The 24,294-nt window shown below is 46.0% G+C and overlaps 1 protein-coding gene and 1 long non-coding RNA gene across 2 annotated transcripts in view; one reads left to right on the top strand and one right to left on the bottom strand.

Moving 5' to 3' along the window:
• Positions 1-24,294, top strand: part of LOC310758873 — a 536,128-nt gene that overhangs the window by 47,678 nt on the left and 464,156 nt on the right. The gene's annotated exons all lie outside the window — the stretch shown is intronic.
• PAPOLG (poly(A) polymerase gamma) overlaps positions 16,819-24,294 on the bottom strand; it is a 44,149-nt gene continuing 36,673 nt past the window's right edge. The window contains exons 16-22 of the mRNA XM_083605136.1: positions 23,886-24,007; positions 23,618-23,790; positions 21,810-21,892; positions 21,183-21,403; positions 19,925-19,978; positions 18,067-18,558; positions 16,819-16,880 (exon numbers count right to left, since the gene is read on the bottom strand). Coding sequence (XP_083461262.1) covers positions 18,460-18,558; positions 19,925-19,978; positions 21,183-21,403; positions 21,810-21,892; positions 23,618-23,790; positions 23,886-24,007 — 752 coding nt within the window. The 3' untranslated portion in view covers positions 16,819-16,880; positions 18,067-18,459. The remainder of the gene's footprint in view (positions 16,881-18,066; positions 18,559-19,924; positions 19,979-21,182; positions 21,404-21,809; positions 21,893-23,617; positions 23,791-23,885; positions 24,008-24,294) is intronic.

Genomic DNA, 24,294 nt, shown 5'->3' with positions numbered 1-24,294 from the left:
GGAGAAGGGTTAGCTATGTCCTCCCCCACCTTGCTTTGGTAATCTCTCCCATCCAAAGTGGCTTTTGCTGTAGTAAGCCAGGGCTACTGTTCTGAGCGTCAGCATGGGCCTTGGGAGTAAGTACGTAGGATTTTCCGATGGAGAAAAGGGCAAAAGAATATGGTTAATGAACTATACCCGGAGCCCTGTAGTGATTTCATGCTCTTTATTGCAGCTTGTAAAACAGTGATTGAATTGCCCCCAAACCTCAGGCTTTTATATACAGTCATACCTCGTGTTACATTTGCTTCATGTTATGTTCTTTCAGGTTATGTCCCGCGGTGACCCGGAAGTACCGGAAAGGGTTACTTCCGGGTTTTGCCGCTCGCGCATGTGCAGAAGCACTAAATCGCACTTTGCGCATGCGCACAAGCGCCAAATCATGCCACGCACCTGCACAGATATGGCGCTTCAGGTTGCGCTCTTTTCATGTTGTGAACGGGCCTCCGGAACAGATCCCGTTCACAACCAGAGGTACCACTGTACATTATTTACACAATGAGTCCCGTCTGACTGGTTGATTCTGCTTCCCTCCTGGAGCCTGATTGGTCTTTTCCTGCAAGCCAATCAGTTGTTGCATTCTAGGATCCTACCTGCTTAGTACATAACAGTTAAGAAAGTCGAGGTTGCTGCAGAGAGTGGCATCCCCATATTGAGTTCCCGTTTTTCCACTTCAGTTCATTTCTCCATGTTTCTACATCAGTTTGTGATTAAAAAAAAATCCTCGTGAAAATCCATCAGCTTTAGGCATGATACCTCCTGATATACACATTTTTGTAAGGAATATTGTCTAATACAGTCGTACCTCCCTCTGGATACGTAAACTTCGGGATGCGAATGCGGCAAACCCGGAAGTATTTTTCCGGGTTTCGCCGCACGCGCATGTGCAGAAGCGCTCCTCCAGTTGCAAATTCCCCTGGATGCGGCTGGACCTCCGGAATAGATCCCATTCACAACCGGAAGTATCCCTGTATACCAATTCTTGTCAAGCAACTTCCCCCTCATATAAATTGCATATTTTCACTAGTACAGTGGTACCTCGGGTTAAGAACTTGATTTGTTCCAGAGGTCTGTACTTAACCTGAAACTGTTCTTAACCTGAAGCACCACTTTAGCTAATGGGGCCTCCTGCTGCTGCCACGCCGCCGGAGCACGATTTCTGTTCTCATCCTGAAGCAAAGTTCTTAACCCGAGGTACTATTTCTGGGTTAGCGGAGTCTGTAACCTGAAGCATCTGTAACCTGAAGCGTATGTTACCTGAGGTACCATTGTATATGCTAGTATACTAGTATACATATGCTTTACCCTAGTCAGGGCCGGCCCACCCATGAGGCAAGGTGAGGAGACTGCCTCAGGCGCCAGGAACTACAGGAATGCATTGCCAGCTACTGCTGCTGTTACTGCGGTGACAAGTGATAGCTGAGGCATGCTACTTGGAGGCCAGAGCTACTTCGTCTTCAGCAGCCCCCCACCACATGCCGTCTCCACCGCAGTCTGTTGGCAAATAGGAGGTGATGCTTGTCTCCTCCTGCCCTTGTTGTGTTGGACCGATGACACACACTTGCTAACTGGGGGAGCAGACCAGGCAATGACCAAGATGGTTACAAAGCCCTGTTTCTCTGTGGGTCCAGTTTCACGAGGGGAAACGAGGCAGGGCCTGCTGTTTTAATTCCTGGAAGATACCCATTTTTCCCACTTTATAGTTGGTGTTTTATTGCATTTACCTTATCGTTGCTTGCTGCCTTGAGAGATGACAGCACACACATACACACACAGCTGATTGCGATGACAAAAATAAATAAAACAGCAGCTGTGAGAGAAACGTCCCGTCCCCAGTCTGACTGGCGTGTGCCATCGGGGCAAAAATCTTAACCGTGGCCATCCTTTGACATTTTCAGATTTCTGCCAGTGACGTGTAGACTGTCCACCCCCACACTGCCAAAAGATCACTGTTGCTGTACTAGCTTTGATGTGGGCAGGTGGGTGGATGTGTTCAGCCTCACTTCAAGAGGCTTACATCGCAAGCAACCTCAAAAAGCAAAGAGGCAAGGGGCATGATAAGGAGTCAGAAAGAGAGGCTCTGTGATGGTGGTGGTATTTCTGCCGCGAGGGGCAACAAACACTAGCCCTAAACCTGACCTAGCACCTGCATCCCAGGGTAACCGACAGAGTCCCATTGACAGGGTGGGGCCCAGCATTGGCACTAGCAGCAGAGGCGGGTATCCATTATAATTTCCCACAATGCCCCTGGCATAGCATTGTGCTGGGGCATTGTGGGAAATTAAAATGGAGGATAAGGGGATTTTTACAGAGCAAACGGTCATAAAGCGGGACCTGCATGTAATAAATAATAATAATAATAATAATAATAATAATAATAATAATAATAATAATAATAATAATTTATTTATACCCCGCCCATCTGGCTGGGTTTCCCCAGCCACTCTGGGCGGCTTCCAACAAAATATTAAAATACAATGGTCTGTTGAACATTAAAAGGTTCCCTACATTTCACCATAATGGGGAAGGCTGTAATCAGGAGCTAATTGGCTACTTCAGGGTCTCATCTGTTCTCCTTTTCTGGAGTTAAACCAGACTTGGACCAGGCAGGCCTTGAAGTAGGAGACCTGTCCTCTGTAAAGCAGGGCACATGGCCATCCTAGTTAATGAACACCTGAAATGGTTTTTTTAAAGGTTTGCAATTTTTTTCATAGCTTCTCACCAGTTTTCCTTTCCAAATGAGAGAGATAGGTTGCCAATCCACTTGAGGAAGATTCTTGCATGAGGAAGGGCTGGAGAAATGTTTTTAGTTACGAGCTGTGATTTGGGCAGGATGAGGATGGTGAAAGGAAACTTTGGCTGTGTACACAATGTAGATTTAAAGCACACACATGCACCCAGTTTATTAAAAGTGCTGGGAATTGTAATGTTGGAAGGGGCAAATGCCTCTGAATAGCTGTTGCTGAGAATCAAAGGTGGATTCAGCTGCTGTTGCTCTTAGGCTCTACTTCCAGGCTTCCTATGGACCTCTGGGGTGGCCGCTGGGAGAAAGCGTGTTCTCCTTCATGGAGAGCACGTGTTGCGGTGGGGGCCACCAGGACACTCCAAAGTTGGGGGCGGGCTAATTGACCGTTGGCCACTGATGCGATTGGGGCTTCCCTTGTTGTTGGGAAGAAGTTAATGTTGCCATTTGTTGATTGACAGCCAGAAGTGCTAAAACTCCTTGTACGAGGCTAGGGCTTCCTCTTTTCAACCGTGCATCGGATTGCCTGTCCCCCCCTCCCTAGAATTAGGGTTGTTCGCTTTGACCTTGCTATGCCTGTCATGGGGTCGTCTGCTCTTGGGGCAGGGGCCCGGTAGGAATTTTGTCCATCTGGCTGATTGGCTGGGGCCATTTGGTTTTTGCCTACTGCGTAGCAAATCGTCACAACTTGTAAGATTGCGGTTAGGCATTGGTTTACGGTTTGGTTGGTTGAGGGGCATGGATTGGCTGTGCCTGCCCCTCTAATGCTGCTGCTGCAAGGGATTCCGTTAAAGGAATTGGGGGCTAACTATTGCTTGTCCACCCTGTCAAGGGGGCTCGGGCCATAGCAATGAGCTGCTGGTTGCATTTGGGGTGAGGGCAGGTTCCCTGCTCCGTCGCTACCCCAAGTGTATTCCCCTTTCCTGACTTTCGCATTGTGTGGAATGTCAGTCTGTCCCCCATGGGGCGGCAGATAGTTGCAACCAATGCCTAAGCAACCACTCACAAATTTGTATTTTAATAAAGTTGTGGCCAAAATTATGCCAAAAATCTTAAACAAAAAATTCTGTGTGATGTGTGAGTTATTGGGGTGGCCCTGGGGACCTCGACACGCAACAGAATGCAACTGCAAATTGATTCCACGCCCTCTCCCTCACCAGTTTCTCTGCCTCTGCAGTAAAGCAATCCCATAATACTATCCTCAATACAAAAGGAGTGATTGATTTCCATGGAGCTGCAGGGTGAGTGGGTAAATAAACAAGAACATATTTCAAGCCCCACCTTGCTCTCAAACTGCAGCCACAAAGTTCAGTTTTCATTCTTCCAGCAATAAATCAGATTCAGTACACAACTACTGCTGGGAAAATGCGAGCCCTGTAGAGATAGGAGCTCCTTCTCCTCCTCTTCCTCTTCCTCCTCCTCTTTTTCTTCAGTAAAGTTTGCAGTGGTACCTCAGGTTACATATGCTTCAGGTTACATACGCTTCAGGTTACAGACTCCGCTAACCCAGAAATAGTGCTTCAGGTTAAGAACTTTGCTTCAGGATGAGAACAGAAATCGTGCTCCGGCGGCGCAGCGGCAGCAGGAGGCCCCATTAGCTAAAGTGGTGCTTCAGGTTAAGAACAGTTTCAGGTTAAGAACGGACCTCCAGAATGAAGTAAGTACTTAACCCGAGGTACCACTGTATTATTATGATTTCATTTTATAAGGTACCGTATATAAAATAGAACAATTCTAACAGCCGGCCAGAATTAAAAGATAGAAAACAAAACTATATATTAGGCATATAGAATTGGTAGCTGTGCGTGAGTCAAAAATAACAAAGTTTGCTGTATGTGTCATAAAGTGCTTTGCATCCATCTTTCTGAGCACCAAAGATCACACAATGAGCTGCGCAGGACCTCGTTTTTAAACATTTCTTGCCACACAGGTTCCTATGTAACTTGTGAGGAAATATGCAAGCTGGTATGCTTATTGGTACGTTTCCCGTCAAAACAAATCAACACAGAATCTTGCCTTCAGCGCACAAGCTGTGGAAATGCCCTACTCGTTCAATAGGATTGGTGGTATTATAATTACAGTTGTGGCACACGGTACGAAGAGTACCTAAAGCCACGCATGACACAACTTTCATTTTCCCCAGCCTACATTTCTTTTCATTTGGTTATCTCTTGAAGTTCTCAAGGCCATTGCTGGCAAGGAGAAATCAGTCTGGGCTCAATCCAAGCGTTGCTTGTTGAAACCTATATTTGAGGCACTCGCTTCCAATAATCCGCCTCCTCTAATAATACAATCCTATTGTATGAAGATATTATCCTGCTGTGAACGGCCCGCCCTGTGACCTGTGAGTACAGGGTGCTATAAAAAATAAATTAATAACAATAATAATAATGGGGTAATTTCGTCTCTCATACCTTTCCATCTATTTTAGCAATGGGCCAGACTATTAGTTCAATATTGTCTACTACAAGCGTTTAAGGAAGAGAGTTCCTCAAAGTCTTACCTGGAGATTAGGGACTGAATCTGGAACTGCCTGCAGACAAAGCTACAGCCGTCCAGCTTCCCATCTGTTCTTCCTCCATTCTTTAGATACACCACTTCCACGCCATCACAGTGATGCACCTTTTATTGCATCATTAAGCCAGTGCCATGTAATGGGGAAGGATAGATTATATATTGTGCCAGTCTTCCAAAGCACACACAGAAGAGGCAGAGAAACTATCAACTACCAACTGGGGAAAGCACTCCAGTTTAGAAGGGACGCGGGTGGCGCTGTGGGTTAAACCACTGAGCCTAGGACTTGCCGATCAGAAGGTCAGCGGTTCGAATCTCGGCGACGGGGTGAGCTCCCGTTGCTCGGTCCCTGCTCCTGCCAACCTAGCAGTTTGAAAGCACGTCAAAGTGCAAGTAGATAAATAGGTACCGCTCCGGCGGGAAGGTAAACGGCATTTCCGTGCGCTGCTCTGGTTCGCCAGAAGCGGCTTAGTCATGCTGGCCACATGACCTGGAAGCTGTACGCCGGCTCCCTCGGCCAATAAAGCGAGATGAGCACCACAACCCCAGAGTCGGTCACGACTGGACTTAATGGTCAGGGGTCCCTTTACCTTTACTCCAGTTTAGCTTGCAGTGTTCATGGAGTGAGGATTCTGAAATGGCTGCCTTAGACAGACATACTGACAAAGGAGGCTGAAAGGCCACCATGACCTATTTAGTCAAAAGCTGGTGGGACTGATGCCTCAAGATCTTGATTTGTACATTTTCTCAGCATGAGATGAGTGTGGCATGAGAACTGCCAGGAAACCATGGTAATGAACAACATGGACTCCAAACCATGCAGTGCTGTCTTCTCAACAACCACGGTAAAGGCTATAAAAAAAGCTGTTTGTAGCAAAACAACTCACCCATGGGCCCTGCTGGAAATACACAAGTTAAACATCCCTGGTGGTCACTTTCAGACAACCTGGTTATCGAGCAATCATCCTGATTTGTCTGTGGGGAGGGTTGTCCAATGGGTCTTGCGAGCTGGACCCTTATTTTCCCCCAACCATTGTGGGACAGGTTTGACAGGGGGATGGGTCCACAGGGGGATGGGTTCCCACCTGTTAATCACCTGATGCTGCAAAGCCCAGTGTGGTGCATAGTGCTTTGAAATGTTGATGATCAGATGACTCTTGGAGCTTCAAAATGCTGGCCAGAGCCCTCTACAATGACTAGCTGGTTGTTTGCAATGTTTAGCTGATTGTCGGGCCTTGCAAAGAGCCATTCAGGACACTACAGACAGGATGTGCAGGTTCAGCTGAACTGCAGTGTCTGCAAACCCTTTTGGCTCACCTACATCTTGACCTGCCCCACACCTGACATAGGCAAAGATCGGAAGATGACCTGGATGGTCGCCAGATTCTGTGTGCAGATCTGTAGGCGCAGACCATCGCCCAACTCAAAATAGTCCGGCATGAAAAGCCCCAAACCTGGTTCCATGGGTGATTCTGAGTCAACTCCCTGGGACAGTTTATTGTTGTACATAGTTGCTAAATTTAGTGTTGTACATTGTTTTAATTGTCTGTTTTAACCATATTTGCACAGCAGTTTCTAATGTTGTGAGTGTCCTCCATTTAAGAGGCTTCTACTCTGCAGCCTCTTACAGTTGTTTTAACTGTGTGTGTCTTTGTTTGTTTTTAGTTCTTATCTGTTTTAATTATCAGTTTTTTATCCATCCATTTTCCGTATTTAATCTTGTATTTTATCCAGAAGTTTTATCCTATGCCTGTTTCCTTGTCCTCATTTGCTCTAACAATTATCGGTTTAAAAAATCCTAACTGCTATTTTATCTATATGCTTTTTAAAAATTCTGGTCTGAGACCGTAATAAAGTTCATTCACACCTGACATCATATATGTATGGCAGTCCAAGCAGGTGGGTGTGGCCTGGCCTGACCAAAATGGCCTTGAGGGCCAAATGGGGAGATTCCCCACTGCTGCTATATGATGTCACATCAAGCAGTTGTTTGCCCCACACTTTCCAATCACTTTTATTTTACTGGGGCGCAGGGGAAACCTGATTTATTTTGGAAGTGAATTCCATTGTGCAAGAGCAGAAAATCCATTTCTGCTGGGCGACCTAAATTTGCCACTTGAATCCCATCTGCAAAATAGCTATGGTCTGGAAGTGTTGGAGCTCTTCTCTTTCCCCCATCCCAATATTTAGATTAGTAAAAGTAGGTTAACCCCAATAATAGTTCCTGTGGCGTGACTACGAAAGTGAGCTGTAGTTTGCTGAAACACAGCCAATATTCAAAGCTTTCACTTTGAATACATTCGAATTCTGAGAAGAGCAATTAAGGGATTTCAGCTTTGGCTGAGCTTCTGTTTCCTCCTGATCCATATTAGCAAATAACCATCCCTCTCGTCTTGCAGGCATCTTTTGAAAACTATTTTGTTTACGCAGGCCCCTGCAATATGAATGTTCTCTTTTTCAAAGGCCAACTGGTATTTAATTATGTTTCTAATAGATGCTTTTTTACCGATTTTGTGACTGCATGCTGTATGCCGCTTTGATGTGTTAGTAGGAAAGTGCTGATGATAAATATGCAAATAAATAATAACCCCTTTGCCTCCTGCCGCTCCTAGCACAGGCTGTCATGTTTGTGCTCTGTGGATGGGTGCCAATGTTGAAGTTGGTTTCTCCTACTGCAGCTACCAAACTTCACTGCTGCTACTCATTCTTTCTTCCTAACACCTTAACTGGGGGCTTGTAATCTCCTTGTGGAGATTACATCAGTCTTTGACCCAAAGAGAATACAGTGGTACCTCGGGTTAAGTACTTAATTCGTTCCGGAGGTCTGTTCTTAACCTGAAACTGTTCTTAACCTGAAGCACCACTTTAGCTAATGGGGCCTCCAGCTGCCACTGCGCTGCTGGAGCACGATTTCTGTTCTCATCCTGAAGCAAAGTTCTTAACCCGAGGTACTATTTCTGGGTTAGCGGAGTCTGTAACCTGAAGCGTATGTAACCCAAGGTACCACTGTAGTGGAACATATAGCTCAGTGGTAGAACACCTGGTCTTGTATACAGAAGGTCCCAGGGCTGACAAGGTAAAAAGGTAAAAGGTAAAGGACCCCCCGACGGTTAAGTCCAGTCAAAGACGACTATGGGGTTGCGGCACTCATCTTGCTTTCAGGCTGAGGGAGCCGGCGTTTGTCCACAGACAGTTTTCTGGGACTAAACCGCTTCTGGTGCAACGGAACACCATGACGGAAGCCAGTGTATGGAAACGCCGTTTACCTTCCCGCCGCAGTGGTACCTACTTATCTACTTGCACAGGTGTGCTTTCGAACTGCTAGGTTGGCAGGAGCTGGGACAGAGCAACGGGAGCTCACCCCGTTGCAGGGATTCGAACCGCCGACCTTCCGATCAGCAAGCCTAAGAGGCTCAGTGGTTTAGACCACAAGGCTGACAGACTCCTTCCCAAAACCCTGGAGAGCCACTGCCTATCAATGTAGACAATACAAAAGCAGATGAACCATTGGTTTGACTCAGTATAAAGTACCGTATTTTTCGCTCTATAAGACGCACCAGACCACAAGACGCACCTAGTTTTTGGAGGAGAAAAACAAGAAAAAAAATATATTCTGAATTTCAGAAGCCAGAACAGCAAGAGGGATCGCTGCGCAGTGAAAGCAGCAATCCCTCTTGCTGTTCTGGCTTCTGGGATAGCTGCGCAGCCTGCATTTGCTCCATAACACATTTCCCCTTACTTTTTAGGAGGGAAAAAGTGAGTCTTATAGAGCAAAAAATACGGTAGTTTTCTGTGAGACACCTCTGCCAAGGCAATAACAGCAATGAGGAGCTTCCCCATCCCTCTCCCCATGTCCCTCCAGCACATCCAATGGTTTCCTCCACCTCCACAGTCACTTTCAAGAGCTGCTGGTGTCGCCTGCCTGTCCGTCCCCCCCCCCCATTTTATGCTATATAAACTGCTGTGAGAACTTTCTTCTGTAACGCAATGGATGTAAGCGTTCTAAATGAGAAACGCTGGTGTTGACAGAGGAGGAAACAACCTCATCAGCAAGTTTCTTCATAGCACCTGTTCCCTGGTTTTCATCAGCACTCTTGATGCCATAAAAAAGGGAGGAGTTTGTGTGACAACCTTGGGCAGGTGAGGTGAGCCTCACCTGTAAGCGTTGAAGGAAAGCATCTGGCCTGGCAGTCTTTTCCCAGGGCTAACATGGGAGTCAAGGCATCCCCAAAAAGGATTTCTTTCCTTCCCAGTGAGCTGAGGGCTGTTAAGTTTTGTGTCTGTTCCCCAGTGCAAGAGGCTGCATTTTAAGAACCAGAAGGTCCCTATAGAAGTGGGTCTGATTATTTCTTGGCTGAGGTGAAAAAACAGATGAATTTAGCAAACTTGGTACTGGAGTGTGTAACTGTTGAAGTTCAAAGCCTTGTGATATTACCATGCTGCAGGCTTTGTGACAGGTTCAGAGGGCCCCAAAGGTGGGTGTTGCTCCTCCCCCCCCCCAATTTTTACAGATTTATTTCGCAACATGCCATTGACACAATAATAGTGCAATAGTGGTGGATTCATACTGGACTGTCCACACATTATTCCGCTTTGTTCGTGGTTCTGTGATGCTCTAAAATAAAGCGTAATAAATAATAATAATAATAATAATAATAATAATAATAATAATAAAAAATAATTTATTATTTATACCCCACCCATCTGGTTGGGTTTCCCCAGCCACTCTGGGCGGCTTCCAACACAATATTAAAATACAGTAATGCCTCAAACATTAAAAGCTTCCTTAAACAGGGCTGCCTTCAGATGTTGTCTAAAAGTCTGGTAGTTGTTGTTCTCTTTGACATCTGGTGGGAGGGCGTTCCACAGGGCGGGTGCCACTACCGAGAAGGCCCTCTGCCTGGTTCCCTGTAACTTAGCTTCTCACAGTGAGGGAACTGTCAGAAGGCCCTCAGTACTGGACCTCAGTGTCCGGGCAGAACGATGGGGGTGGAGACAAAAAATTAACATAAACCACAGCATCTGTAGTATAAAAAAAAAAAGTTGCAGGATTTCAGCAGGGTGTTATGGGACATGCATGGATTGGAAATGAAGAAGTGCGCCCGCTCCAAAACTTTTGCTGGCACAAATGGTATTGGAAGTGGGATTCTGTACAACTGCTGTGATTTCAGCAAGCCTGGCCAGTAATAAAGGATATGGAAGTTGCAGTCCACCAGCATATAGAGGACCAAAAGGGAGCCACTCCTCCCTCAGTGTCTCCTGGTTCTACATGAATGGTTTCTTTGGGTCTATTTATCTTTTCTCCCTGGTGCTGTTGAGCCAGCACGTGTCCAGAGGAGGGCAACCAAAATGGTCAAAGGCCTGGAAACGATGCCTTATGAGGAACGGCTAAGGGAGCTGGGCATGTTTAGCCTGGAGAAGAGGAGGTTAAGGGGTGATATGATAGCCATGTTCAAATATATAAAAGGATGTCACATAGAGGAGGGAGAAAGGTTGTTTTCTGCTGCTCCAGAGAAGCGGACACGGAGCAATGGATCCAAACTACAAGAAAGAAGATTCCACCTAAACATTAGGAAGAACTTCCTGACAGTAAGAGCTGTTCGACAGTGGAATTTGCTGCCAAGGAGTGTGGTGGAGTCTCCTTCTTTGGAGGTCTTTAAGCAGAGGCTTGACAACCATATGTCAGGAGTGCTCTGATGGTGTTTCCTGCTTGGCAGGGGGTTGGACTCGATGGCCCTTGTGGTCTCTTCCAACTCTATGATTCTATGATTCTATGATCCTATGAAATCTTTTCCAGGTAGTAAGGGGTTTACAATCTGGACCTTGGTTGTTGGGAGGGGAGGAACCTGCTGTGACCACTTAGTAATTTCATGCATGAAGGACTTTAGGAGTATTTGCTTAAGTTACAATTCCAATGGTACCAAGTTGTGCCCAGATCACCACCTCATTATATCAATACGGATATTATCAGTTTATGCAACCTGAGGATGTTTACCAGATTCCTGCTGGAAGCCTATTAGCGGCATGCTCAACTTATCCTTCCTGGCTTGCAAAATCTTTCCGGGTGGAGCTAGCTGATTGGGATTATGGAAATTGCTAATGGGTGCCTAAACGAGGATGATAGACCAGCCACATTAAAATGAGACTACTGGAGGCTTGTATTGTTTATTTTCAAAGTTCTCATGAGATTCCCTCGGAGCTCAATAATTACTATTGAGTCGCAAATATTCCACACTTGGGCAAGTTGCTTAGGTGGAGTTTCAGTCCCAAAGCATCGTGCTCTGGTCACCTTGGTGAAGGGGGTAGGGGACTTATGGTGGTCCTATCATCCCTGACCATTGGACATGCTCAGTAAAGTTGCTTTAGTATGGAACCAGGCTTAGAAGGGTCACATGCGACCCTGTTAGGTTCTCCTAGACCAGGGGTTAGCAAACTTTTTCAGCAGGGGGCCGGTCCACTGTCCCTTAGACCTTGTGGGGGGCCGGACTATATTTTGAAAAAATAATAATGAACAAATTTTCCTATGCCCCACAAGTAACCCTGTGTCCAGGGCGGCTGTCTACCAGCTCCATCTGGTACGCAGGCTGAGACCCTACCTGCCTGCAGACTGTCTTGCCAGAGTGGTGCATGCTCTAGTTATCTCCCGCTTGGACTACTGCAATGCGCTCTACGTGGGGCTACCTTTGAAGGTGACCCGGAAACTGCAACTAATCCAGAATGCGGCAGCTAGACTGGTGACTAGGAGTGGCCGCTGGGACCACATAACACCGGTCCTGAGAGATCTGCATTGGCTCACAGTACGTTGCCAAGCACAATTCAAAGTGTTGGTGCTGACCTTTAAAGCCCTAAACGGCCTCGGTCCAGTATACCTGAAGGAGCGTCTCCATCCACATTGTTCTGCCCAGACACTGACGTCCAGCTCTGAGGGCCTTCTGGTGGTTCCCTCATTGCGAGGTTACATGGAACCAGACAGAGGTCCTTCTCGGTAGTGGCGCCTGCCCTGTGGAACGCCCTCCCTTCAGATGTGAAGGAAATAAACAGCTATCTTATCTTTAAAAGACATCTGAAGCAGCCCTGTTTAGGGATGTTTTTAATATTTAATGCTGTATTTTTTTTAACACTCGATTGGAAGCCACCCAGAGTGGCTGGGGAAACTCAGCCAGATGGGTGGGGTATAAATAATAAATTATTATTATTATTATTATTAACCAAGAGATGCATTTTAAATAAAAGGGCAGGTTCTACTCATGTAAAAACATGCTGATTCCCAGACCGCCCGCGGGCTGGATCCGGCCCCCGGACCTTAGTTTGCCTACCCATGTCCAACCTAGACCATTCAGCAGCTTTCAACACCATTGCACATTGACAAATGGGGAGCACACAGTGCTAAAATGCATCAAGTTGCAGAATGTGCTAGTAGGAGTCTGCTATGCCCAGCATTCTATAAGGTACCACAGGCACTCCTGTTGTCTCCTGTGCCACTTTACATGGAAGGAGTAAAAGATTTGGACCCAGGTACGACTGGTATGGCGAAAGAACCGAGTGTTTGCTTTGTTTTAAATTGGAGCCAAGGGAGTATGACTGTGAACCGAGACCCCAAGGTTGTTCATTCATTCTTATCCAATCCACTTCCAAACTTAATCTAGGCAAGACACAGGTAGTGTTGAATTGGTGATCCAAGAATAAGTGCATAGCCAGCTCGTTTTGGGATGGGTTGCTCCCTTCTTCAAAAGCCAGGTTTGCCGTTTTGGGTGTTCTGTTGGGTCTAATATGCCCACTGCTACATCTGCACACCTAGATGCAAACAGTATCTTTTAAGATATTGTTTTTGCTACAGTAACATCCAGTTTGGACTGCTTTCACATATCTAGGGTTAGTTTTGAAATTTTTCGCTGTTACTCACTGGGGTATGCTGCAGAAACAACTCTATGCTGTAAACCAGTGATGGCCAAACTTGGCCCTCCAAGCTGTTTTGGGACTACAACTCCCATCATCCCTAGCTAACAGGACCAGTGGTCAGGGATCATGGGAATTGTAGCCCCAAAAGAGCTGGAGGGCAAAGTTTGGCCATCACTGCTGTAAACACATGGACTACCAAAATGTTAAAACTTCCAAGTGTGCCATAGTCGCCAACTAACACCACTCCCAATTGCCCTACTTTCAAGAAGTCACGGGGCTGCATCCAGCTATGTCATACTCGTTGAAGATCCAATTAAAGTCTTGTCCACACACACCTGCTGAATGGGAGCAAATGTCAACTGGGTTTTCTGTAGATTGGCGCTTGCTCCCATTCAATGGTGAAGAGCAGGTTTCCCTGGGGAAAGTGGTGGGGCAAACAGAAAACTGGTTGGATCCGTGCTTTCTAGGAATGAGACAAGCAAAAGTGTGCATGAGTCAATGCGTTGAAGTTGGCCATACCCAATTAATTCAGTGGATCTACTCAACAGTGTGACTTAAGGGCCTTTTCAGTTGACCCAATCCTAACCCCCCATTGCTTCTGTATCATCCCAGCAGCCTATCTGTGAAGATTGGCATTAGCCCCATAGCTGTGAACCGTCCCTTATTTGGCGGGAAACTCCCTTATCCTAGCGCCGTGTCCCGCTGCTGTCCCTTATTGATGATGTCCCTTAAATTTCCCAGGTTTCAAAGGAAGCAGCTCCTCTCCCTCCCTCCCTGCCAGCCAGGGAGGAGGGAGGCTCCAACTGTGTTGCTTGGCTGTGTTGCTCACCCAATAAGGAGTCTAAGAACGACTAGGGGGTGGAGCTGGCATGCCTTGTGTCAATCAAATCGGCCGCATTGCCTGGGGACTGGCCTTTGCTCAGCGCTTCCCAGCAGAGAGGTGACGGTGGTTTTCCTTGCTGCATCCCCTTTTCCGGGTTGCTGCACTATGGGAACCACCATTTAAGGCTTCATTTGGCTGCTGGTCCCTTATTTTCAAATCTGTAAGTTGACAGCTATGATTAGCCCCCATATTCTAATAGCTTTTGAAAGGTGGAATTTTAGTCAAAGGCGTCTGCATCCCTTAGACCAGCCTTTCTCAACCTGTGGGTCCCCAGATGTTGTTGAACTACAACTCCCATCACCCCTAGCTAGCAAGGCCAGAGCTCAGGGATGATGGGAGTTGTAGCCCAACAACATCTGGGGACCTACAGGTTGAGAACCGCTGCCTTAGACACTCTTACACCAGCTCTTAGCACATAACACATGCATGCATTTATCCATGCTGGGAATTAGTCTTGTGAAACAGCAACTCCACAGCTTGGATACTGATTGGGAGATGCAACTTCTACCACAAATGCTTAGCAGAAGCTGCATTTACTGGCATTCTAAGTAAAGAGGTGCTTTCTATACTCCTGATTGCAATAATAAAAAGGAATTGCATCAGAATGACAGTTTAGGGGGAAGTTACCAGTTGGGCGACATTTTAACTAGGTCGAAGTGTAATTGGGTCTCTGACCACACACAAACAAAGCAGATGAGAGACTAGAGTTTTTTAAATTTTTCTTTGAAAAGATGATATTTTACAATACATACAAAAATACTCTGAATATACATTATCTTTTTTCCCCCGCATTACAAAAACACAAGACAACACGTAATTTAAGATTTGTAAACAGTATTTGTTCCTAACACTTCTGGAGATTGATTTGAGAGTGGAGAGCAAATTTTGGGAGATAGTTTGGCAACATGAGTGCAGTGGTGTTAAATTGGGCAGTGTTGATTCTAGGCAAGTTATTCATAATAGTACGTTGTCCAGACTCCAGTAAAACTCAATATTCCAGCCCTGCCTGCATTCATAGTCACAGTTGACAAAAAATAGGTAAACTAAAAAAGGCAGGTCAGGAATTTTATATAATCTGGACAAGATACGAGCAATAGTTTTGAGATTTCAGCCAATAAAACTCACAATCCAAATTACTTGTGTTAAGGCCATACAGCAAAGCCTTCAGACCGTTCCAAAATTCAAGTGTCAGAAATTATTCTAGACAATTCAGTATTGTGGCAGATTTAAGTTTTTGCTTGAATTTTAATTTTTTTAAAAAAAAAAACCAGAGTGCAATCCAATTAAAACCGAATCACATTTAACTCTCATGGATTTCAAATAGGACAGGGAAGAGGAGTAGTGAGAGAAAGCCATGCTCAACTCTCACTATGATCCATGGAGCATTTATGTTCTTAAACTATGGGTGGATTGTGTCCCAGGTTTTCATTTTGTGTGCCTCCATGGGAAGCAGTTTTTATGGAACATGAACACAGTGCATAGGTATAGGTGCCTAATTCTACAAATTTGCCTTTCAAAAGGAGAAGCACCCTTGACACACACAGATTCTCCTGTGCGTAAAATTATTCCAATCAATTTCACAAGAATCACCTAATTCATGAAATCTATCAGTTTAAGTGGAGCGGTCTCCACCTTTCCACGCCGCTAAAATTGCTCGTGGGTTTCCTGATTAGAGCTGCCAACTGTGTAAAGAATATGTTTTAAGGGGGGAGATCCAGACTGCCTGTGCTACTGGGGGATCCAGTGTAAGTCCACCATAGCCAAGCTGTCTGCATGACACCCCTTTCGGGAAAAATAGGCACAAGACATTTTTTTTTTGATTTTTATAACAAAAGACGTTTTCCACTCAAGACAACACGAGACTTAAAATGAAGCTATGCATCCGCACAGTGAACATGAAGTAGACACAGTCCAAGGGAACAAATATCCAAATCACAGGCACACGGGGCCATGGATTTTGGGCAATAGCATCTTGGAATATATATATTTTTGGCAGCAGTTCAGATGGTGCAGCACCTGCAGAGTGAAATTTACAGAAGATTAAATCAGTTTAAACAAAGATAAGGTGCATTGCATTGCATTGCGCAATCCACTGAGCTCAGAACTTGGCTAGACTCCACTTACCTGCATGGCAGCGATCCACGATGTCAGGCATAGGACTTTCCTAACTGAGATCTTAGCTGGAGGTGCACCACCATTTAGCTGTGGCCCCTATCTTCCTGCTTTAAATCAGGGATAGGGCACCTTTTCCCCTCCCTCCCATCTCAAGGGCCACATTCCCTGGGGAGAAATCTGCCAGCAGAGCCTGGAACAGGAACCACCAAACACACACACTTCTGCTCGCGCTCTCTCTTTCTCTTTCTCACACTCACACACACACACACACCCTCCTCCACTCCTTTCTCTCCCCTCCCTCCCAGGGCTGGATTTAGGTTTGAGGAGGCCGTAAGCTACTGAAGGTAATGGAGCCCTTTATATGTCCATCTGTCCTTTGTCAACAACAACTGTCATTGTTTTTTGTGTTGAATATATGCTATATGGTAATTTATGGACCTGATAGGTACCGTATCTTCCGCTCTATAAGACGCACCAGACCACAAGACGCACCTAGTTTTTGGAGGTAAACAAGAAAAAAAATATTCTGAATCTCAGAAGCCAGAACAGCAAGAGGGATCACTGCTCAGTGCTGTTCTGGCTTCTGGGATAGCTGTGCAGCCTGCATTTGCTCCATAAGATGCACACACATTTCCCCTTACTTTTTAGGAGGGAAAAAGTGAGTCTTATAGAGCAAAAATACGGTATCTAAAGCAATCAAAAGGAATAAATTATGTATGAAATGAAATCAATCAGTAGGCATAAGACTCATACCCTTAATCTATGCTGCCTGATCATCAGTCTACAAGCACTCTTTAGTATTAGATAACAGGTACAACAGCTTGACCTACATTCAACTGTGCTGCACTGCAGCTGCATGCTACATGTTGCCATGCAATCAGTCCATGCAGAATGTAGGCACTCTATAGGTAAAGGTAAAGGGACCCCTGACCATTAGGTCCAGTCCTGACTGACTCTGGGGTTGCGGCGCTCATCTTGCTCTATAGGCCGAGGGAGCTGGCGTTTGTCCGTAGACAGCTTCCGGGTCATGTGGCCAGCATGACTAAGCTGCTTCTGGCGAACCAGAGCAGCGCACGGAAACGCCATTTACCTTCCCGCCGGAGCGGTACCTATTTATCTACTTGCACTTTGAAGTGCTTTTGAACTGCTAGGTTGGCAGAAGCAGGGACCGAGCAATGGGAGCTCACCCCGTCACGGGGATTCGAACCGCCTACCTTTTGATCGGCAAGTCCTAGGCTCTGTGGTTTAACCCACAGCGCCACCTGCGCCCCCCTCCATCCAGTACTTAGGCTTAAAAACAGTGTCCGTTGGAACAAATGGAAGCTTTTAAACACAGTGTCATTGCTGGGCAGGTACAAGGAAAGCCAAGGTGACGAGGCTGTAACCCAGATGGGGAGGGCCTCGTGGCTGCACTCGCCCTACAGCTCCCCATCCCTGCTTTAGGTGTCGCCCGCATGGATGGAATAACTAAGACACCTTTTAAATACATTGCTGTTTTATGGTGCTGCTGATTGGCAACTGGTTAAGTTTTGTGTGTGTTAAACCACAGAGCCTAGGACTTGCTGATCAGAAGGTCGGCAGTTCGAATCCCTGCAACAGGGTGAGCTCCCGTTGCTCGGTCCCTGCTCCTGCCAACCTAGCAGTTCAAAAGCACATCAAAGTGCAAGTAGATAAATAGGTACCGCTCTGGTGGGAAGGTAAATGGCGTTTCCGTGTGCTGCTCTGGTTCGCCAGAAGCAGCTTAGTCATGCTGGCCACATGACCCGGAAGCTGTACGCCGGCTCCCTCGGCCAATAAAGCAAGATCAGCGCCGCAACCCCAGAGTTGGCCACGACTGGACCTAATGGTCAGGGGTCCCTTTACCTTTACACACACACACACACGTTTTAGTAGCTTAATCCATCAGTTAAGTCTGCATATAAGGTAAAGAATATTTCTGAAGTATGAATCAGGCTGTGTTATAGTTCAAGACACACATCCTATTAGGGCATTTTAAAGAGAAGGCCTCTTGAGAAGAGAGATTTAAGAGATTTAGGATCTCCAACACCCAGGGCAACTACAAACACGTGCAAGAGTGAGATACACAAACACACATATGGATGTTACTGAATCTGGGCACCTTTTCAATTGCTTAGAATATTTTTTCCAAGTAAGTCCAACTGTTACAGCCCAAGTAATATGCTTTCAGAATGACATGTGAAACGAAATAATATTGCAGCAGCCATTAAAAACACATTGCACTTAACATTGCCCGAAGAGGCGCCTGCTATCGGTTGAGCGTCAGCCTGATGGAGTTTTTAACAACACGAACTCCGCTTGCTGGAATCGGAGAGGATGAATCTGGTAACTCTTTACTGGAAAGCCGCTGCGAAAGGAAAATGGAAATCAGATGTGTGAAGCTGAGATTCCAGGAGTTCAGGTACGAAGACACATCCGTGGACCCTGGCACTGATCCTGCGCTGCTGTGTTTTTCACCTTCCAATGCTCAGCTTCTATTCTTCTACTTAAGTAACATAGCTGAGTGTTACGTTTTTTATATTTTATTATCAGGGTCTTTTAACACGAATTTAACCCCACGTCTAGGAAGTGAAGCTCTCGAGAGGCTGAAATTTGGGATTTGAACATGTGTATCACCAAAAGCAAATGTTTGGCACTAATTTTTAGGGGTAAAGAAAATACGTGGCTGTCAAGTAAATGTTTAAGGCCTTTAGACACTAGAAACTATATCTCCATTTCTGGTTCTTCTTTTAAAACTAAGGGGCCTAGAAGTCTTCCAAGCTAAACCCCCAGCATGGCTACTATACGGGGCTCAGATTTGGACTGGTAACCACCTTAGCACTTTGGAAGCTGTTCAATCAAAGTTTCTAAGGCAGATTTTTTTCTGTACTGCCATGCGTCCCAAACAAATCATTGCGACTGGAGGCAGGTCTCCCTTCAGTAGAAGTATGGACTTGGCAAAAAATTCTTAACTTCTGGCTCCGCCTAAACTCAAATCCCCCCCGGTTTACTATCCCTAGTACCTTCAAGACTCCCATAAAAGTGCCTGGCTTAAAACAGTCTTTCAAAAACTTCACTCTTGTGGCCTATCCCCACAACACCTACTCACTATGGGCCCCACTAAAGCAAACGGTCTAATTGGTCAATGTCTAAAAGATATCGAGCATCAGAACAACCTGGCCACCATAAGGAAATTCTGCCCTTGGTATGTTCAGTTTCCACCTCTCCATTTTGATTCTATGGCCCCATATCTGCACAAACTTATTATCCCAAAATACAGACGTGCTTTTACACTTGCAAGACTGGATGTTTTGCCATCTGCGGTACTTGAGGGTCGATTCCAAAAGATCCCGCCTGAGAAACGTCCTTTGCCCCTGTGGAGATGGTAGCACCGAAACATCGGCACACTTCCTCCTGTCCTGTACTCTCTACAAAGACCTGAGGAACGAGATCATCACCCCACTCGTACTAACCATCCCAGGGCGCTCAACCACTGCCACAATGTCCTTTCTTCTATCAGATCAAAATGAGCAGATAACAGCAAAGGTTGCTAGGTTCATAACAGGGGCAATCAGAATAAGGGCCACTAACTGACGGCTGATTTAGGATGTTAAATTGTGCTTTTATATCAAATTTCCTTTTCTGCGCATACTGTAATGTTTTACTGTTGCTATGGCCATTGGCTAATGTGAATCAAGTTATCTATCTCTCTCTAAGGGTGCTCCATACAGTACCTGTGATCTTAATGTGCCAGAAGTTGGAACCAGCGCGGTGTCTCCGAGGCTGCGCTAAAGGGACCAGAAGAAGAAGAACCGAGTCAGTATTTAAAGACAATGAACAGTGAATTACAGCCAGAAGCAGATATGTCTGTAATGTTGTGCAATTATTATCCCCCCACATGCAACTTCAAAATCTTGAAGCACAAAACAAGGCATGCCCACTCCAAAGGAATAAGAGTGGACTTTGGAATAAATGGGCTTTAAGACTGCAGCCTCATAGCAACCATGAAGGATCTGGAGACACCATTAAGGTGAAATCTGTCTGGAAGCCATGTGAAATAGCCTTTTACAGCATTCCTAAGACTTATCACAGCTACAATAGAAAGTGTTGTTGTTGTTTAGTTGTTTAGTCGTGTCTGACTCTTCGTGACCCCATGGACCAGAGCACGCCAGGCACTCCTGTCTTTCACTGCCTCCCGCAGTTTGGTCAGACTCATGTTATTAGCTCCGAGAACACTGTCCCACCACCTCGTCCTCTGTCGTCCCCTTCTCCTTGTGCCCTCCATCTTTCCCAACATCAGGGTCTTTTCCAGGGAGTCTTCTCTTCTCATGTGGTGGCCAAAGTATTGGAGTCTCAGCTTCAGGATCTGTCCTTCCAGTGAGCACTCAGGGCTGATTTCCTTCAGAATGGAGAGGTTTGATCTTCTTGCAGTCCATGGGACTCTCAAGAGTCTCCTCCAGCACCAGAATTCAAAAGCATCAATTCTTCAGTGATCAGCCTTCTTTATGGTCCAGCTCTCACTTCCATACATCACTACTGGGAAAGCCATAGCTTTAACTATACGGACCTTTGTTGGCAAGGTGATGTCTCTGCTTTTTAAGATGCTGTCTAGGTTTGTCATTGCTTTTCTCCCAAGAGAAAATAGAAAGTGTTTCTCCCTATATCCACCCAGTGCTGCTCAGCTGACATTTGATCCAGTCCTTTTGGCTCTATAGCTACTACACAAAAGTGGAAAAGGTTGGAGGTTCCTTCAAGGCAGCAAACGCAAGTCGTGTTAAAATCTGCTTCTGGAGCCCTTCAGGCAAGTTGTGTTACTTGTGCTGTAAAAACCTGTTAAAGGCCTCTGCGAAGTCTGAACGGAGTTGAGTATTCAGAAGTCAGGATTCTTCCCTCCCTACCCCTATGCATGCTTCCATCAGTATGAGGCTGCAATCCTAGGCATTGTTTCAACATCTGTCATGTAACATCAGGCCACTCTGACCAGGTACTTGCCGTTCCTACATCTTTCAGTCGTTTGAACCCGTCTTGCAAGGCAGGTGCGTGGCCTCTTTTATTCACGGAAATGTTTTTCACGCTTGCAGAAGCCACTCCATCCAGATGCTGCTGATTGTTATGGGCAGTTGTGGGGGCCACATCTGGCTCTACAGCCTTGGAGATATTGTAGGTGCTTGGAGAAGGTGCAGCCATGTTATCTGCAACTGTGGAATCCGGCTCTGCAAAAAAGAAGAATCTTTTAAAGTTTTTAACTTATAGACTTCCAACAGAGAACTCTCGCCAATGCCTTCTTCTGCCACAGCGCAGTTATGGTTTGAATATATGTTTTTTAAACAACTGAATATTTTAATTCTTTTTTTTTAATGAATGTATTGTTTAAACTTTATTTTGCAAACCACCCTCGGATCTTAATGGATGAAGGATAGTAGCGAAAACGACGCGGGAGGCTGCAGTTACGAGTTACTGGGCTCTGCAGTCACAGCAGGTGCTGTGATTCTCCAGAGGTTTGAGTTCACCGCTGGAGGCAAACTCCTTTGTCTCTTGAGACAGATGGGTGCCAAAAAGAATAGATGATTTTTCAGATTTTAGACACAGTACGTGGACCAACTACCGGAATGGACAAACCTTGAGAAGACATCAAAGGCTGAAGGACGTTCGGTGGTTTCTCTCTGTTAGTATAGATGGTGGTATTTTGAGTGACAGCATTCCTGTGTAAAGTAGGAATAAGGGTAAGGATAATTCCCTGGGTAAGGAACATGTCTTGACATGTGTTAGGCTCTATAGGTCTGGCACAACGTCACCATAAATACCACTTCTGTTCAAATAAACAGAGACAAAAGATTTTGCTGTAAGTCGGTTCAGTCAATTAACATTAAGCAGATTTAAGAACGTAAGAAAAGGCTCCTGGATCAGGCCATGGGACCATCTAAAGCGGCACTCTACTCTCACAGTAAGTCAACGCCTCTGGGAAGCTTGCAATCAGGAACTGAATGCAACAGCGCTCTCCACACCTGAGATTGCAGGCAACTGGTATTCAAAGGCCTCTTGCCTCTGACAGTGGAGGTAGATTCAAAAGGCAGCAAAGACCCAAGTCTTTACAGCGGTAGAATAATCCAACATGACTCAAACACACAGAGCTACAGAATCTCCAAAGCTGATCTGTGTGTCCTCCATGAACCAACCTGAATTCATAAAGGAAACAAGACCCTGGGTGAGTGCCTGGAATCTTGCTACTGCTTAGAAGATTGTGTGTAACAATAGGAAGAATTTGGCCTTGGGGAAATGAACTCAAAATTGATGGTCCCAGCGCCAGGCATTATCAAATGCGGGAGCGGCTGCAGGAGTCTCTTGCAACAATGGCCTCCCCATAGTCTTGTGGCACCTTAAAGGTAAAGGGACCCCTGACCGTTAGGTCCAGTCGCAGATGACTCTGGGGTTGCGGCGCTCATCTCACTTAATTGGCTGAGGGAGCCGGCGTACAGCTTCCAGGTCACGTGGCCAGCATGACAAGCCGCTTCTGGAGAACCAGCGCACGGAAATGCCGTTTACCTTCCTGCTGGAGCGGTACCTATTTATCTACTTGAACTTTGATGTGCTTTTGAACTGCTAGGTGGGCAGGAGCTGGGACCGATTCGGGGATTCGAACTGCCGACTTCTGATTGTCAAACCCTAGGCTCTGTGGTTTAGACCACAGCGCCACCCTCGTCCTGAAAGATTAGCAAATATAGCACAAGCTCTCATGCACTCAAGTCCTCTTTGCCAGATGGAAGTGGCTGAGCATTCCTGGGTCTTAAGACAGCAGCGAGGCTTTGAAAATGGTACAAACATTGACATTTTTTTAAAAAGGTAAAAGACCCCTGGATGGTTAAGTCCAGTTAAAGGCGACTATGGGGTTGCTGTTAGCATGCAACCAAGGAAAAGGGGCAATTGGCAGGTCCCCAGCTGGCTCCAGCCCACCGGCCAGTGTGCCAAGTGAACTCCAGTCCTTGGTTCAGCATGAATCTGTGACCTGAGCTTCAGAAGCTAAGGCACGCTACTCAGCAGAGTAAAAGCTGCACAAACAGAAGTGGCAGGAGAGGCTGTGTGAGCATATTTACAAGCAGTTTATTCAGCGTACATCAGGACAAAAGGAAACATGTCTGATCTCCTTCGTGTCCAAAGCAAGACAGCTAAAGCAAAAGCTATACACAAACGGAAGTTCCCAGCAAGCTGTGCTGGAGTGTGAACAGGCATGTGACACACAACAATCATGCTTGTTCCTTAAGGCGGAACGGAATATCCCAACAGTTGCAGCGCTCATCTCACTTCAGGCCGAGGGAGCCGGCGTTTGTCCACAGACAGCTTTCCGGGTCATGTGGCCAGCAGGACTAAGACGCTTCTAGAGCAACGGAACATTGATGCATCAACACAGAATGTATTAAGACAATGCCCACCTTTCAGCTTCTTTTGAAGAACTGCTGCTGGGTTTTGCCATGCTGCTGAAAGGGGGAAGAGCCCTGGATTGTGTCCCAACGCCTACGTCCCTGTACCTGCCCAAGCAGCCATCATCCGTAGATGTGCTTCTCAACACAGGTCCACCAATGTTTTGGCTTATGTCTGGCATACTCTGTTGAGAAAAACTGGCTTAAGTTCGCAGACCTACAACTAAAGGGTTTGTTTTTTTAATAAAAATAAAATGTAAAGTCCAGAATTTGGGCTCACCTTTTTTCTCTTCTGCAAGACGTCTGCAGGCAAGTAATTGTGGAGCTGTTTCTTCCTCACGTGAGCAGCTTCGATCTTCATGCCTTCTTTCAACAGGCTGATATTATTCGCCTGCCGATAAACTTAAGGCAGAAGAAAGAAGGTCAAGCAGATCAAGGAAGCCTGCACAGCAAAGTGAGCTGCTGCTTATTCTGCTGCAGCGACAGCCTCCTCCATTCACAGCCCATGCAAGCTCTGCCCCACAGCGAAGTACCGTATTTTTTGCTCTATAAGACTCACTTTTTCCCTCCTAAAAAGTAAGGGGAAATGTGTGTGCGTCTTATGGAGCGAATGCAGGCTGCGCAGCCAGAAGCCAGAACAGCAAGAGGGATTGCTGCTTTCACTGCACAGTGATCCCTCTTGCTGTTCC

The sequence above is a fragment of the Podarcis filfolensis genome (assembly GCF_964270895.1).
Source record: "Podarcis filfolensis genome assembly, chromosome: 3".
NCBI classification, from domain to species: domain Eukaryota; kingdom Metazoa; phylum Chordata; class Lepidosauria; order Squamata; family Lacertidae; genus Podarcis; species Podarcis filfolensis.
This window is presented reverse-complemented; position numbering and strand designations above follow the sequence as displayed.